This window comes from Nycticebus coucang, chromosome 5 (genome assembly GCF_027406575.1).
Source record: "Nycticebus coucang isolate mNycCou1 chromosome 5, mNycCou1.pri, whole genome shotgun sequence".
Taxonomy (NCBI): Eukaryota; Metazoa; Chordata; class Mammalia; order Primates; family Lorisidae; genus Nycticebus; species Nycticebus coucang.
Genome location: NC_069784.1, coordinates 130,042,200 through 130,058,872, shown reverse-complemented (window position 1 = coordinate 130,058,872; position 16,673 = coordinate 130,042,200). Strand labels below are relative to the sequence as shown.

At 36.0% G+C, this 16,673-nt stretch overlaps 1 protein-coding gene across 8 annotated transcripts in view; it reads right to left on the bottom strand.

The window, feature by feature from the left end:
- SCAF8 (SR-related CTD associated factor 8) overlaps positions 1-16,673 on the bottom strand; it is a 213,820-nt gene that overhangs the window by 116,317 nt on the left and 80,830 nt on the right. For 4 of the 8 annotated variants that reach the window (XM_053592951.1, XM_053592953.1, XM_053592949.1 and 1 more), the window contains 2 exons: positions 15,853-16,071; positions 12,570-14,714 (listed from right to left, as the gene is read on the bottom strand). In XM_053592951.1, the coding sequence (XP_053448926.1) occupies positions 13,255-14,714; positions 15,853-16,071 (1,679 nt within the window). In that variant the 3' untranslated portion in view covers positions 12,570-13,254. Of the gene's footprint in view, positions 1-12,569; positions 14,715-15,852; positions 16,072-16,673 lie in introns of those variants that run through there. The other 4 variants (XR_008380302.1, XM_053592946.1, XM_053592947.1 and 1 more) reach the window with 2 other exon arrangements.

Here is a 16,673-nt window from a genome sequence, read left to right as displayed (position 1 = left end):
AGAAAAACTCTAAAATGTACAATTCCCCACACCCCCACTCCTCAGGCTTTAAAAATTCTTACTTGCAGATGAAAGCTAAGATCAAAAGAATTTGGCAAAGCCCAGAACTGTTTGTGTCTCAGTAGTTCTATTACACAGGTAAATTCCAGATCTACTGTGTTCACAGAGCCAAAGGGTGTAGGAATAAATACAGTGGCACGGAAGCATTGAGAGTGCTATTAATCCTTATTTGCTAGGATAAGTGGCAGTATTAAAGAAGGCCCACGGGTGTGCGTAAGGCCATTGGGGTAGAAGCACCCATGAGGTTTTATTTCCTGGGCTAAATCCCCAAACCAGACAAATGTCAAAATTTTTTAAATTTTTGTGTTTTTAGCATCACTCCAAGAAATCTGCTTTGCACTTCATGGAAGTTCTCTCAATGCATGATGAGCCCAGCATGTTATCTTCATTCCCATGAAGCAAGGCCGTACGCACTGGCTCCCTGAAATAAAGTCCCTCACCTTGCATCCCTCAGTTTGGTAGAAAGGAGTTTAAAATAGTGATTAACAAATTATCATAGCCAAGAGCATGTTCATAAAATTGCCTTCTAAAAAAAGGAAAAACAGAACATGAAAGTTTTTTTCCCCCCCTTGCTTGAAAATTGACTATAAAACCATCAAAGGCTGCTGCATCACTCCCACCCATCTTTTTGTCTCCTTTTGGAAGCCTTGTGCGACTTCAATGTCCTGGTGGTGGTTTTGAACCAGCTTGTGCAATGAAAGAAGCAAAAGGAAATCCTCCACAAAATGGACCACAGTACTGACGTAATTAAGAACACAGAATAGTAATTTTAAAGGATACTGTTAGGCTGTAACAAACCAGAAGACAAATCAGTGACTGAAAAATGATTTAAAGTTAGAACTTAGCCAGCTATCAATATTACTGCTTTAAAAATTATAAGCAGTTCTCTTGCTCGCTGTCATTCTGAACACAGTATACATTTAGTATTAATTTCTGATTATTGAAGCATTTAAAGAAGTCATTTTTCTAATGAAGACTGAGTTGGCCCTCAGAAAACATTATCAGGCTTCAAAGATTTACTTTCTGCTTTCCCTGTAAGTGGCCTGAAATGATCTGTGTAAACGGATATTCAACTTGACCCAAAAAACCTCATGATATCATGCAAGAGGCTCAAATACTCATGTTCACTTTAAAAACACCTGTGAAACTGTCCAGGCCATCAAGGGTACACATATACAAAAAGCCACCAAGTATCTACAAGATGTCATTTTACAGAAATAATGTGTACCAACAAGGTGTGCCTATGCTGTTTAGACACTGAGGCTGGATAGGCTGGTCAGTGGCCCAAAAGGAACTCTAAATTTTTGTTGTACATGCTTAAAAATACAAAGAGTAATGCTGAACTTAAGGGTTTAAAATCTAAACTTTAGATGGAGATTCTCTGGTCACTAAGCACATCCAGATGAACAAAAGCAACCAAGATTTAACACCAAACTTGCAGAGTTCACAGCCAGATTAACCCACAAGGGAGCTCCCCCGCCATGTGGAAGCGATCCTTACCGAAAAGAAACAAATTATTTTCAAACCAAAAGAGGATGCTGCACAGAAGAAAAAGATATCCCAAAAGAAAGTTAAGAAACAAAAATATGTGGCACAGAAATAAATTCAGGATAAAATAAAGGCAAATAAAAGTAAAAAAAATAAAAGATCTAATTCCTAAGAAGTTTGGTAAACAGACGTGAGACTCAAGCAGAGAAAAACGTTGGTTTTAAGTTGTCAAATTCTTGACAGAATATTCAAAGTATCATCATAAAAAGATTTTAAAAAACTACAAGGCCTGCTGAAGGTTCTAAGGCTAAGTAAGGTACCTGATACACACATGCATGTGTGTATATACACACACAGAGATGTTATTTCCAATTATGTGCTGTACTGGATTATCAGAAACTAATTTGAAATGTTACACTAAAAATGTAGACAGTCAAGAGAGAAAGAAGTCAGGCTACTCACTGAGCAACAGAATAAATATTTACCATGAAAATTAACCTAGCTCCACTACTCCCACCCAGAATAGGTGCTCTGCAAGAGGTGCCTGAGTAAGTATCTGACGACCAACCCAACAAAAGATGGTGCTTCATAATTCTTTGTCCACCAGACCAACAACTATTTGAAGCTATAAAAAGGAATGGACAGCTATCTAACCTGCTTAGAACAAGGGGAAAAGTATTCATTTGGGAAAACAAAAAACCCCAAAGTATCTCCAAAGGAACTAGTGACTAACCACTGTGTAAGTCTTATTCATTTCTTTGAACTTAGATATCAGGACTGTGGGAGACAATGTTATATTGTTCCTATATCCTTTTAAAGTCATTCCCATTTGATATTTGGTGGTTTAGAAAAGAACCAAAGCCATGCCCTTGTCTTTAACACTTGGAAAGCCAGAATACTCAGCCTGAGGGTCTTTATTCCCAGTATGTTAGGTGACTCCTCCAACAGAATCTTTCCTTTATCCATTAACATTCCTACGTGGGTTTAACCCTACTGTGGGTTAAACACGATTGCTTTAGGGATGAAGAGAGCCATTTTTGGTCCTTTGAAAACTGATACTAATTTAGAAATCAACCTTAGTCTACATTAATTAAAATGCGGTCTACCCATTTTACTTTCCAGGGACATAAAGGCTTTGATTTGTGAATGTACTTAATGCTCTCCATTTAAAGCTCTCCATCTAGGGAGGCAGACTGGCATGCTCTCACCTAAGGGGCACTATTTAAGAGTATATGGCATATTTCCTGGGTGAGGGGCACAACTATAATAGCGACCTTACCTAACAAATGCAAACACTGTAACCTAATTATTTGTACCCTCATAATAATCTGAAAAAATTTTTAAAGTAAATAAAGTCCTCCATCTGATTTAGTACAACAAATAAACTTAAAATCGCCAATGTAGCAAAGAAAGATTGGAGTTATAACAGTTTAAGAGACTACCCAGTTCCAAATCTAACTTTCTATGTAAAGGCAACAGTAATATATTATCTCCTAAAAATCCCCTAAAGCTCCAATAAGAATTAAACGATTGCTTTACATTTACAATGGGGCCAAGATTCCTACTATGTCTTCCTAAACTGGTTCCTATAAGTAATTCCAGAATTAGAACATACCTACCTGAAAATCCCTACACTCTGTATCAGTGGTAAAGTAACTTCACTGCTCTCTGCAAAGAGGTACCTTTTGAGGTCTCAAATTTTATTTGACAGACTTACTTTGGAATAAAATGGTACCACACATGCTCCTCAAACTCTGTGTCATATGGAGAGGTACAACCATTTTAGAAAGTCATTTCTCTAAATATCGTTTCACATACAATGGATTGAGTCAGACACAATTTAAAGAAGTGGTTGATTTATTTTGGTTATTAGCACCTTTTCTTTAGCACGAATATATTCACAGGAAAAATCTTAAGTCTTATTTCAGAAGAATCAGCCTCTATGGAAAAAAGCTACTGTTAAAACTTGATTTCCTATTTCACTGAATAAGACAATCAGCAACACTATTTTTAACCACTAAATTGTTACTATCTGGACATATTTGGGCAATTAACTAAGGAAGGAAGCTTTCTAATTATTCTTCCTGAAATTAGATCACAGCCATCTCTCTGATAGGCCTACCACATGGGACGGCAGGACCCGTGCCACTAGCCTACTGAATTACACAGCTGTGTTTAAAGGTTGGCACTCAGGACCAGAAACACAAATATAGCTGAAAAGAGTGGGAGGTAAAAAAGGCTTTGAAAGACTTATAAAACTCTTAAGAACTATGCAACTCCATTTTCCTCCAATTTGGGGTTGTAATCCTCAAATCTTCTTAAAGAATTAATCCCTTATTTGCAATTACTATACAACACTGACATGCATGTCCCAAAAGTCTCTATTAGCTGTTAATGACAATTATGGTAACAGTGAACACCTATGTAGTACAATGTGCCAAGCAGTGTGTTAAACGCTTCGGTGCTCTTCAAATAATAACCGCAATTCTCCATTCAAATCTCTATGGAAGTTATAGGGTCCTGCTAAAGGACACCTATTTTGTCAGAACCTATATGTAGAATCATACAGCTTTAATTTCAGTCAGACACAAAGCTGTTTTTTTACTTTAACAAATAAAGATTTCGCTGGCTACATCTCTGAAATCAAATCAAGAATGTATTAAGGTTATATGCAACTATATAAAAAATAATGAATTGGTAATGTATTTGGTAAATTAAAAACTCATTTTTAATAAACCATTGAAATGGCAAAATGTTACACTAGAGAAAAATTTTAATAAGCAGACTAAACAGAAAAATGCTAAATTATCAGTTTTAAAAAGTATTACACACAGAAGTGAAATGGACAGACACAAGGCTATACATTTTCTAGCCATACTTAATGAAGTCACCATACTTAATGAAGTCACATTTGGGGGCGGGAGGTGCTACCGCCGGGTATGAACCTGCCACCTCCGGCATATGGGGCCAGCACCCTACAACTTGAGCCAGCGTTATATGTTACTAGTTATTTTACTAATGTTACTAGTTATTTTTTTGTTATGTAATACTGTTACTAGATTTTTTTTTTTTTTTTGCAAATTCCTTTAGCTCAATTGTTACTAAAGAAGCAGCAGTACGACCATTACAAAGTCATCTAAAAAGCAAGGTAGTGCTGACTATCCTGTTTAAAGGTTTGCAATAAATTAAAGGATTTAAATTTGTGACATCCAAAACAGTTTAAGAATGGAATTCTATAAAAATGTTTTTGCCACTCTATAATCCTCTGTACATTTGTATTTTAAGATGCTCAAGATCAACTTACTCAGTTCATAAAACAGTTATACAATTTAGTCATAGGCTATCTATGGATTAAATTGTGTAACCCCCCCGACCCCCCCCACAATGTGTTGAACTCCTATTTCCCCTATGTCTCAGAATGTAACCTTATTTGGAAACAGGGTCACCATGGACATAATCAGTTAAGATGAGATCATACCAAAGTAAGGTGGGCCCCTACACCAATATAACTGATGTCGCTATGAGCAGAGAAAAATCTAGACACAGACATGCACAAAGGGAAGACGATGTGAAGACACGGGAGGAAAGACATCCACGTGACGACGGAGGCAGATATTGGAGAGATGCATATACAAGCCAATGATTGCTGAGAACTGCCAAGGCTTGGAAGAGGCAAGGAAGGATTCTCCTCTAGAGCCTTCAGAGAGCACGGCCCTGTTGAACACCTTGCTTTCAGACTTCCAGCTTCCAGAACTGTGAGAGAATAAATTTCTGTTGTGTTAAGCTATCCAGGAGCTCTGGGAACTAATTACACAGACCATATGTTAAAATCTACCTTTCTAAAAGACTATCTTTTGAAGTAAAGCACAGCTTTGAAGTCAAGCAAAACCTGGACTCAAACACCTATGCAAATCAAAACTGTGTGACCATGGACATCTTGGAGCTTGCTTTTTTGCTGGAAAGGGGAGATAACAAAGCCTACCCAATAGGATATTTCTGAAAATAAACAAGTTATGGAGAATGCCTGCCACACAGAGGTTAAAATGTTACTGACTCCATCTCCAAAACCCTTCTCTCCCATAACGAGTGTGCACTTTAACTTGTGGTGATAGATTATTCAGTTAGCAAAAAGTAATAATATAATGAGAAAAGAATACTATAATTAAAATGGTATTAAATAAATTTTATTGAAAACACCACCTTGAATGAAGCCCTGGATGGTTTTGCACTTAGAAATCTCTAAATCCCTTTCCTTGGTGTAATCACAGCAATTTGGTAGTTACCTTTTACCCTTTTGAAGATTTTACTTTATACAAGCCTTGTTTTTCTAAAACCCTTGCTAATGTATAAACTGTCCCTTGTTCAATAATAAAGACTCTTGTTATTGAAAAGAGCTTGTTCAAGTGCACAAACGTTTATTTTGTGTAATTATCATAAGCAAAATAAAAATTACCTTTATTAAGATTAATAGAAACATAATTCACAAATTTGATAAACAATAATATGGCAGTGTTCAGAGTCATCAGAATCATCTGAACAATGTTCAGAGTCATCGAGCGGCTCTGGAAAGTGTTATCAAAGGCCAGTGCCACAATACTGTGGATTAAAGCTCATATGGACATAAGTTTAGTGACCTGAATAGAAGACTTGAAGAGAAAGTAAACACAGAATCACATTATATATTCTATTGGGTAAAATAACTTGAAATTACCCATTGCCATAAAGGAAAAAGACCTAGTCTCTCAACTCTTCCCGTGAATTCAAGTGGTGAAGAACACTCACATTCAATGCTTACTATGTGTAAAGGTGACTTCACATGTTCTAATTCAAGGCATGGAATATACCTAGATGTTTTATAACAGTGGTTCTCAACCTTCCTAATGCCGCGACCCTTTAATACAGTTCCTCATGTTGTGGTGACCCCCAACCATAAAATTATTTTCATTGCTGGGGGTCACCACAACATGAGGAACTGTACTAAAGGGTCACAGCATTAGGAAGGTTGACAACCATTGTTTTATAAGAAAGTAAACTGAGTATTAAATTTTTGTTATTTATACAGTATACAAAAAAACTTTATAGATAGGAGCTGCCAAAATCACACCCTAAAATATATGCTGCAAGTAATCATGGATGGCTCTGCTTTAGAAAGTACTATAAGGATAAAAGTTTTGAAATTGTTTTGTAAGAAAAAGTGTTTTCAAAAAGAAATCTTAATGAACATCACTGTAACTCAACCTGCCCACAAAATAGTGAAGTTATAGAGAAAGTTAATAATATTATGTGCCATGGTATAATCCTAAATTTAAAAATTCAGGAAAACGAAATCTAAGAAAATGAAAGCGAAGTGATTCTTTAGTTATAAAGGAGATAGCCCAAGGTATGCTTGTACCAATGAAAATAACTTTAGTGGGTTAATTGCAACCATAAGGATAAGCCTAGTGAGGCTGTTTATGTTTTTCCACATACTTATTTGCCCCTTTTGAAGAGAAAAGAATCTAGTATTTGGTTGAATCTTTGCCACATGTCAGGTACTTTTATTAGGTAATACACACTAATTTCTGAATTCTAACAACATATTTCAATCTTCATTCCATTATTTACAAGTTATGAGACTTTAGGAAGTTACTTAGCTTTCACAGTAACACGGATAATAAAATAGTAACTACTTCACAAAACTGTCATGGGAATTATATTTTGCAGGTAATACCATTACCCCAACTCTTGTGTCCATTAAATATTAGCTATCATAGTATGACCTTTAATAATAAAAATTTAACTCTGCAGATTAGCTACTAACAAACAATGTTTAAAGGCTCAGTAACGTGTCCAAAGCCAATTCAGCAGTTGTTAAAACCTGTTTTAAAAACCCAAGGGCAATAAAGTCTGTGTGGTCTTAAAAAGTATTATAATAATATTAGCTTTTCCTTCTGCTCCTCCTAATTTTCCTCTTCAATTGGTTATTTACAGAAAATTTTTTTCATAGATTCAACACAGTTAAGTGCTGGAGATGACCTCAGAAATCACTTAGTCAAGGGGCAGCAAACTACTTTCAACACAAACAACAAATCCAATCGACAGTTCTTGCCTGGAAAGATGGGTCAAAAAGGAGCCTGGACAAGAAGGATTTGAAGGCTAATTCAAGGAAAGGCAGAAAATTAAAACCAAATAGTGATAGCTGCCCATGAGAGGGTGGGGTGGGGGGAGGAGACAAAAAGCACAGCACACTGCTATTTAAATGTCATACGCTCAACTAAACCACCTAACGGAGCTCTATGCAGAGCATTCGGTTTACTACCTGAGGCGTCTCACACAAAATGAAGTTCGCCCATTAGCACAACCCTAGCTCTAGATGACTACATGTACTTTACAAGTTACTTAGAATAGTTCTTCTCTATCTTGCATAAACTTCAGAACAAGGCAGAGTAATTCTAAGTGCACATATGGGATTAAAAAAAAAGCCTGTTGAAAAATAAGGGAATTAAGTAGAAGGGAAGAAAAGTGTTTGAGCAAAGCTCATGCACAAAATAAGCCACAAATCTGCACTAGTTTTTGATGTGTAACCCACATCTGTGTAGTCCTACTAATAACATGACTTCTAGACTTTGTTTTGTTTCGATTTTGTTTTAAAGAGGTTCTTCCACAATTAAAAAGCATTTAATTATATGGTATCAAGTAAATTTTTCTTTGAGGTATTAAAAAGTTCCACTTGATTACAAAATACAACCCTCAAACCCATCTCATAAGCTGCTTCCATCCCCTTCTTGCTGTAGAAACTCATTTTTAGGCTAATGCTTGAACGTAAACCACATCCATACGCCAAGCATCTCCCTTCCTTAAGCTGACCTAATTTTCATAGACTGGACATGTACCACATGTACACAGCAGTACAGTAGGCCTAGTTCCTCATGCTGACCACCTCTGTATGTTGACCGGTTTGGTATAATCCCTTGGGTAGTCAATTTACAGAGCTGCTGTGTATCTAAAATGGTAATATGTAGGGATTAAAAAAATATATACAACAAAGAAGGTGTGAGTGTCCGAATTTCATCTATCTATAGGTACTACCACAGGAGATTCTGTATTAGTCTGTGGTGACAGACAATCTCCCAACGCCCTCTGAAAAAATTTTCAAAGCACTCCACAGGCAATTTGTTGTACACTGCCCAGGTAAGAACCATCAAGACAGTACAACTCAGCCTGCTTTCGTATGCACCTCAAATTGAAGTGCGTCTTCCTAGAGAAAACAATTTGGCCACTAATTTTAAATTCTAGTTTTATAAAGTTTTGCTGGATCAAGAGATTTTGTTTTTAAGCCTCCCATTAAAAATACCTAATAACCAATTTTCTTCTTTGGAAGTGAAAAATAAAATTAACTATTCATAATTTAAGTTATAGTTCGAAAGATGTTTTATATAAAACCACAGCATGCACAATTTAATATTTTTAATTCTCCGGGACACTGTAGTATTTGTGATTACTTAAAATAATTTACAGTTTTATTTTGCCTATCATAAAAAATGAATATAAAGATACTTGCTTTCCCTTTCTCTATTATATGAGGAAAATATGCATTTTGGAGAAAAATGTTAATGTTTTCTTGCTTTGAAAGTTAAAAGCCATTAAAACATTTTATAATGTAGCACCCAGTAATGATGATGAAGGCACATAGGGTATAATAAAATTACTTTTAACCAAATATTAAAATGTTCTTGTTCATTAAAAGTTGTGCCCATCTAAAATACATATAGTGTAGAAAAACATTAAAATACTCTCTAAATCACTGATGGATATGTGTGCATACAAAAGTTTATACTGATAGGAAATTTATTCAAATTCATTGAATAAATGTGTACACATTCCCGTTAAACTCTATGTCTAGTTCAATAATAAATACCATAGCTCAGAGTCTGTAGCTCAGTGGCTAGGGCGCCAGGGCTAGCAGGTCTGAACCCAGTCTGCACCTGCTAAACAACAATGACAACTACAACAGAAAAATAGCCGGGCGTTGTGGCTGGCGCCTGTAGTACCACTACCTGGGAAGCTGAGGCAAGAGAATCGCTGAAGCCCCAGGAGTTTGAGGTTGCTGTGAGCTGTGACGGTACAGCACTCTACTGAGGGCGACATAGTGAGACTCTGTCTCAAACAAACAAAAAATAATAATAAATACCATGTTTCTCTGATTCTAAGATACTTTTTACATTGTGACATCTCCTGGCATGTCATATTGGCATTTTCTATTTTTAAATGGTGCTTCTTACAATCAATAGTGCCTTATAGCTAATGAAATACAATGCTTATAAAAAATTACATTTTTTGGCTCAGAACCCACAGCTCAGTGGTTAGGGTGCAGGCCACATACATGGGGGCTGGGAGTTCGAACCTGGTTCAGGCCTGCTAAACAACGACAACAAAATAAATAGCCGGGCGTTGTGGTGGGTGCCTGTAGTCCCAGCTACTTGGGAGGCTGAGGCAAGACAATTGCTTACGCCCCCAAAATTTGAGGTTGCTGTGAGCTGTGACACCACAGCACTCTACCAAGTGTGATATAGTAACACTATCTCAGGAAAAAAAACCAAAAAAAAAAAAAAAAAAAAATTAGTTTTTCAATTTAAAAAAAAAGTGACTTCTTTTAAGTGTAAGAAAACTTCTCTACAAAACAGCCCTAAGTGTATGGTTCCACAAGGTATTACCTTTTTATGAAAAATAACAAATGAACTTTAGTGAAAGCAACTCTGTCCTCAGAACAAAAAGAACTGCTCTGGTTAAGAATTCAACAGCTTAAATAATGAACAGATTTTATCAATGAAATATTATATGAAGTTACTTTTAAGAGTTTTAAATGATTAATTTCACACTTCCAGTATTTTCATCTAGCAATACTTCCTAAGTACCTGTCTACCTATATTGAAATAAATTAGAACACTCTACCAATAATATGATACAGATAGGCTACTTTGCTACAAAGTAAGCTTCTAGCTACAAAATAAATGATCAAGTACAGTACATACATTTATGCTATAAGCAGAAGCCAATACTTAATGAAATCTCTGGAGACAAAAACGATCTAAAAATTCGTGGTTGAGTTCACTAACAGTGTAGGAAGTCACATCATTCCAACGTGTCACAATCAGAACGCTATTTAATTTGGTGTCTCGTAGGTACTGCTTGCCGCACTGCAAACCACTGTACTGAAATGGTTAGGTTATTCCTTACTGTTTCTAACTGCCAACATTCTATCGACAGAACTGTGACCAAAAGCATCCAAAATGCAGTCGGTCCTGTGCCAACCTTACCAAAGTGAGATAATAACCTTTTCTATCATTTGAAAAGTGCTCAATGCAAGTATCAGTTTTGGAAGTTCAGTAAGAGGGTGAATACGCTCCTTTCACTTCAATACTATATAACAAAACAAGGGCAAAGGAAGGACGAATACACAATAATCTCTTTTCAGCTATTTTAAAAGAGCTTCTTCACACATATCCAAGGTGGTTTTCTAGATGCAGTACTGATAACCAATTAGGTAACTTTCACCACTAGAATCTTCAAACCAGTGCTCCACTTGTACATGGTCTGTTTTTCAAGTACACATGTATGCCCAACAGGGATAGAAAGCTTGGAACCAAAAATCACTAGAAAGTCTCACATTTTTTATTGCTATTTAATATAAGCGAATGTCACCTAATTTTAATAATAGCAAATGCAGTTTTCTCTTAAAATAGTTTAAGAGAAATCTAAGTCAGTAAAATTTTCTTAAGCACAAGGCCAATCTTTCCTGAACATTTTAACTTTGTACCCATGTCACAGTTTTTTCTAATTAACCCAAGAAAAAGATATGAAACCAACCCAAATTACTGACTGAACTGAATTATCTTGGAAATAAACACCATTTAAACATTTCTACCCATACTATTTCTGTTCAAAACTTCTAAGTAGATGTCTTTTATTTTTGCCCAGGAACTTAAGCTCTTATAGCTCTCAAGATCATCAGAAATAGGTAAAACCAATTCAATTTTAAATGGCTGCTGTGCTCTTATCATTTTTTAGAGGCTTGACAAAGGTAGTTTAGAAATTTTACATAAATAGAGCAAATAATGAATTGTTGGGGATGCACAAAAAGGAAAATGACTATTCACAGAACCAAATAAAAGCCTTCCATTAGAAACTAAAAAACACTAATAGTTTTACATATATATAAACATGTATACATATGTTATAACTATACACATGTATATATGTAAAACCCAAAGAACAAACAGCAAATAAATGAGAAGCAAAAACAAACAGGAAACCAACCCCAAATTTTGCTCCTATTCAGTTTACCTTGGAGGTTACAGCATTACACAGAGCCTACAAAGAACATGATGGATATTTTGTATCTGTTATACAAATTAATGTCTTTAAGTCCACCAACACTACTATACATTTTGAGCAATAAATTCACTTCAGGCACATGAGCAAAGTACTTAGTGCTAGTACTATCTAAGAAGAATACCAAATACAGTGTGAAACAAAGCAATGCAAGCATTTATGTGAAATTTGGCTCCATGCTAAATCTACCTTCATGCTTAACTATATTAAAAAAGAACTGCCAAACTACCAATGTATTTCTTTACAGAAATTTTACCTTCATCAAAACTAAGAGCTTTCATTATAAGCAATGTTAATCAGCCAAATTTCTCTAATTTCCTATCAGGTTTTAAATAACACTTTATTACCTAAGCTTTTTCAATTTTCTATTTGCTCTGTATGTGCATGAAAACAGACATACAGAGAAATAAACCAAAAAAAAAAACAAAAAAAACTACAAAAGATTTACACAATAAATATACAAAGATAATACACACATACTAATGAGACTGCGTGATTTTTATAAAGTACATGCTTTTTCCACCACACACTTTTTCACTGTTGTTATAAAAGTAATAGAAAACTTTTGCAAAATCTAAGCACATGCTGCTAATAATGATTCAGGGTTTCAAGAATTTGTAGGTTAAAAAAATACAATTCCTAGAACACTGTTATCAAACAAGTAAGTTTTATTGGCATCTAAAAACAAAATTCACCCAACATTGAAATGTACTTTAATATTTATGTTGATATTTTCTTGGTTTTTTTTGTTTTTTTTTTTTTTGTTTTCTCACTGCAGTATGAGGAACAAATCACACACACTTACTTTGGAGAAACAGAGACCATAGTGTAGATTTTACAAAATCACTTTTTAAAAATCTCTGTATTGTGCTCCTCAAATTTCTAGAGCCAGTCTTTGCATAAAATTTCACAGCTTTGTCTATTACCTTAAAATTCTGCAGCAGCCTAAAGATATGGATAAGATATACCACCACTTGCTATTTTGAAATATATCTATTACCATATCCAACCTAATGATAGTATCTAAAAAATTCTTTCTTCCATAGGAAGTCTCTGACAAGCTGTTATTCATTTCCTTGACGTTAAAAGAATCTGGGTGCAACATTTATATTTTATCAGAAAAATTAAAAAAGAAATGTTTACCTACCATGTTCATATTAAGAACAATGTCTATACAAGTCAGTTGTACAATTATTTTAAGAGAAAGGTGAACATGAACATCAGATTAACTTATTCTGGCAGACAAAAGTGAACAACTATGGTCCAGTCAGCCATTAATCTATTACAGAGAGATGACAACTTTACAAAAGGTATCTTTTACCTACTGAGTGATGATTATGTCCCCTCAGTTTCTGTGCTTTCTACCACTGGTTCACTTTCTATATCAGCAACTGTGTCACTCTTCTCCTTGTTTATCTCACTTGAAGATGTCAGTTTTTCAAAAAGTTCAGGATCATTCTGTACTGGTAAAGGTGGTGGCTGAGCATGTCTCTCTGTATTTTCACCATTAACCTGAGGCACATTATCACCTTTACGTTGAGAAGTGGCCCCTTCAAAATAATCAAAAACCCGAGCATGAGGAGGGGGGACCCAAGCGTTTTGAATTCGATCTCGTCCAAGACGATTTCCATTCACTTCTCTGCAGATATCAAAATCTCTGTCATCCCTATCCCTCTGCCTCTCCCAGGGTCTTCTGCGGTCATCAAAATCTCTGTGAACTTCTTGTCCAAATCCTCTGTTCCAAGGACCACTTCTAGGATCAAATCGATAGTTTCCAGACCGAAATCGACCTCTTTCTTCATGTAAGCCTTTTGGACCACCATAGACAGGTAGAACCCTATGCTCTCTCTCATCAAAATCTCCTCTATGCCCCCAGGGCTTCTCTGGATTAAAGCCAAAGTGATCTCTTCGACCAAGATGATCTATACCTGGTCTCACAAGATTCTCTCTTATATCTACAGGAGGTCTTCCAAAATGGTCCCTACCATCTAATGGAGGCCGTCCAGGACCTTCTCTTGGATCAATAGGACGCCCAACCACATCTCTAACATCCACAGGGGGAGGTCTACTAATGTTTTCTCTGCTTTCTATAGGAGGAAAACGGTAATCTCTATCGCCTTCCTGTTGAATGTTATCATTCCCAAGTGGTATCCTTTTTTCTGGGTTAGTAACATTGTCTATACTTTGTCTTCCAGGAGCTAGAAAAGGTCTTTCTGGCTGACTAAAAATATCTCCTGGAGGAAAAGGTCCACGGGGTGGTGGATGAAGAGCTGAATCAAGTACTGATGGGGGAGGGATTCCCCGTTGGGGTGGTATTCCAGGCTGTATTAAAGGGAATCTTGGTCCAGGTGCCTGGGGTATTAGTCCTGGACGAATGTCTAACATTGGCATTACAGGCATCCTTTGATTAGGAATAGCTAAAGGGGGTAAATTTTGAGGTCCAGCTGGTGGCTGTGTTCCCAGAAGTCCAGATGTATTTGGAACATTTGGTGGCTGTACTCCTACAAGTCCAGAATTGTTAGGTATATTTGGGGGTAGCACCCCCAAAAGTCCAGAACTACTCGACACACTTGGTGGAGGCTGTATTCCCAAAATTCCAGAGTTATTCAGAATATTTGGTGGTTGGGCTCCAATCATCCCAGAACCACTGGAAACATTAGAAGGCCGGATCCCAAGAATCTCAGAATTGCTTGATACATTTGGTCTTTGGACTCCTAGAATTCCAGAATTGCTTGTTACATTTGGTGGCTGGCCTCCTAAAATTGCAGCGTTATTTGGAATATCATTTGGAATCACTAAAATGAAAAGGGGGGGGGAAACCAATAAAACAGTCATTGTGGTATGAAAAGGAAACTAAATTTATAATTATTAATGCTATAAATTTCTAGAAATTAGCTTAACCAGCTACTTGTAGCCCCTAGGAATCAAGGTACACTAGATACTAAATAAAAATTGAAATTAAAATTAATACCATGCAGAGCAAAATTTAATTAAAACTTAAATGGAGGCTGGTACCTAAAATCTTTACAGAAATTTTTGTTTTTAAAAAGTAACATATGAGACTTTAGAATGGAGAGATTATTTTTTTTCTTGAGACAGAGTCTCATTGTGTTGCCCAGGCTAGAGTGCCATGGCCATCACCCTAGCTCACAGCAAACTCAAACTCAAACAAAAATGTCAGGTATTATACTGATTCTCCACCTTTTAACAAAAATCTTTCCAGAACATATGTCTTAATATACAAATAATGGGGCCATTAAAAAAGGACTTACTGGTGACGCCTGTAGCTCAGTCGGCAGGGCACAGGCCACATACACTGAGGATGGCAGGTTTGAACCTGGCCCCGGCCTGCTTAAAAAAAAAAAATAGCCAGGCATTGTGGCGGGCACCTGTAGTCCCAGCTACTTGGGAGGCCGAGGCAAGAGAATCGCTTAAGCCCAAGAATTTGAGGTTGCTGTGAGCCTTGACGCCACGGCATCCTACCCAGGGCGACATAGTGAGACTCTGTCTAAAAAAAGGGGGAGGGACTTACTGCTTTCAAATACCCTATTATCTCCTACACCTAGGTGAAAAATACTTGATCTAAGTTCCTAGTAAAAGTTATTTATACTTAATACTTGCTAATTTTTATGTTCCTTTAAGTATTTAGATTTTCTACAATCTTATTTTGACAAAACCACCCTAAAGCAGTGCCCAAAATCAGGGAGTCTTAATGGAAAGGTATGAAAATCTGTATTACTGTGAACAGAATGTTTGTCATATTTTTAAATAGAAATTTGGGGATATAGAGATCTTTCAAAAGATTGCAATATTTCAACATTATTCATTGAATTGGTCATAAATACATGCCACCCCCAAATTAAACACCAGTAAAGAGAGAAAATGCTTATGATTTAACAGTATTTCTAGAGTTGTGTGCATGATTTGTTTTACCTGATCTGGTGTTTTCACCAGAAGAAATCTGGTGGTCTATAAGATGAGGTACTTTTTCTTCAGGCTCTGCTTGTTTAGTTGGAGGATTAAAAACATTTCCAGCTGGCAGAGTGGAAGTAGCAAGACTGCTGGCAACAGAACCACCTGGTATAACAAGACTAGCAAATCCAACATCTTTCACAGTTTCTGGGGTCATGGACAATGGCGGCTGCACTAACGCTGTTTAAAGAAGAAAAAAATGTATTTCAGATGTAACTAGGTAATCAGTTCATGTGCTAAGTTTTCTGGCAGCTTGAGGATTTAATTTGATGCACCTCTGCATTGCTGAGCACCTTATATAATTATCATTGCTCAAAATAATGAGTCATGAAGAGGTTAAATTATATTTAGAAAGCTTTATTTTATAAAAATAGAAAAAAAAAACCTACCATTTTTAGAAATACTTTCACAAAAAAAAAGTTTAGTGAAATAAGGACCAGTACTTAAAAGCAAATTCTAGTATTAGCAGTAGTACTGAACAATTTTCCAAGGGTGCCAGGCAAGTGAATATCTAAATATACAGAAATGTTTAGGGCAGACTTATATGTATGAGAATGAAAATCTGTCCAATCTCCTTGAAATAACAATGTACTAGGTATATCCACTACCTTTTGTTCAAAGAAGTTAGAAACTCATCAGATGAGAACAAGTCAGGTGGACTACAAATATAAAGGTATAAGCATTCCATTTTAAGGAATGGGTAGAAAAAAAATCCTAAATGTGTATGTCATTTATAAGTTAATAAACATTAACTAGAAGAATATAAGATAGTTGTAAAATTA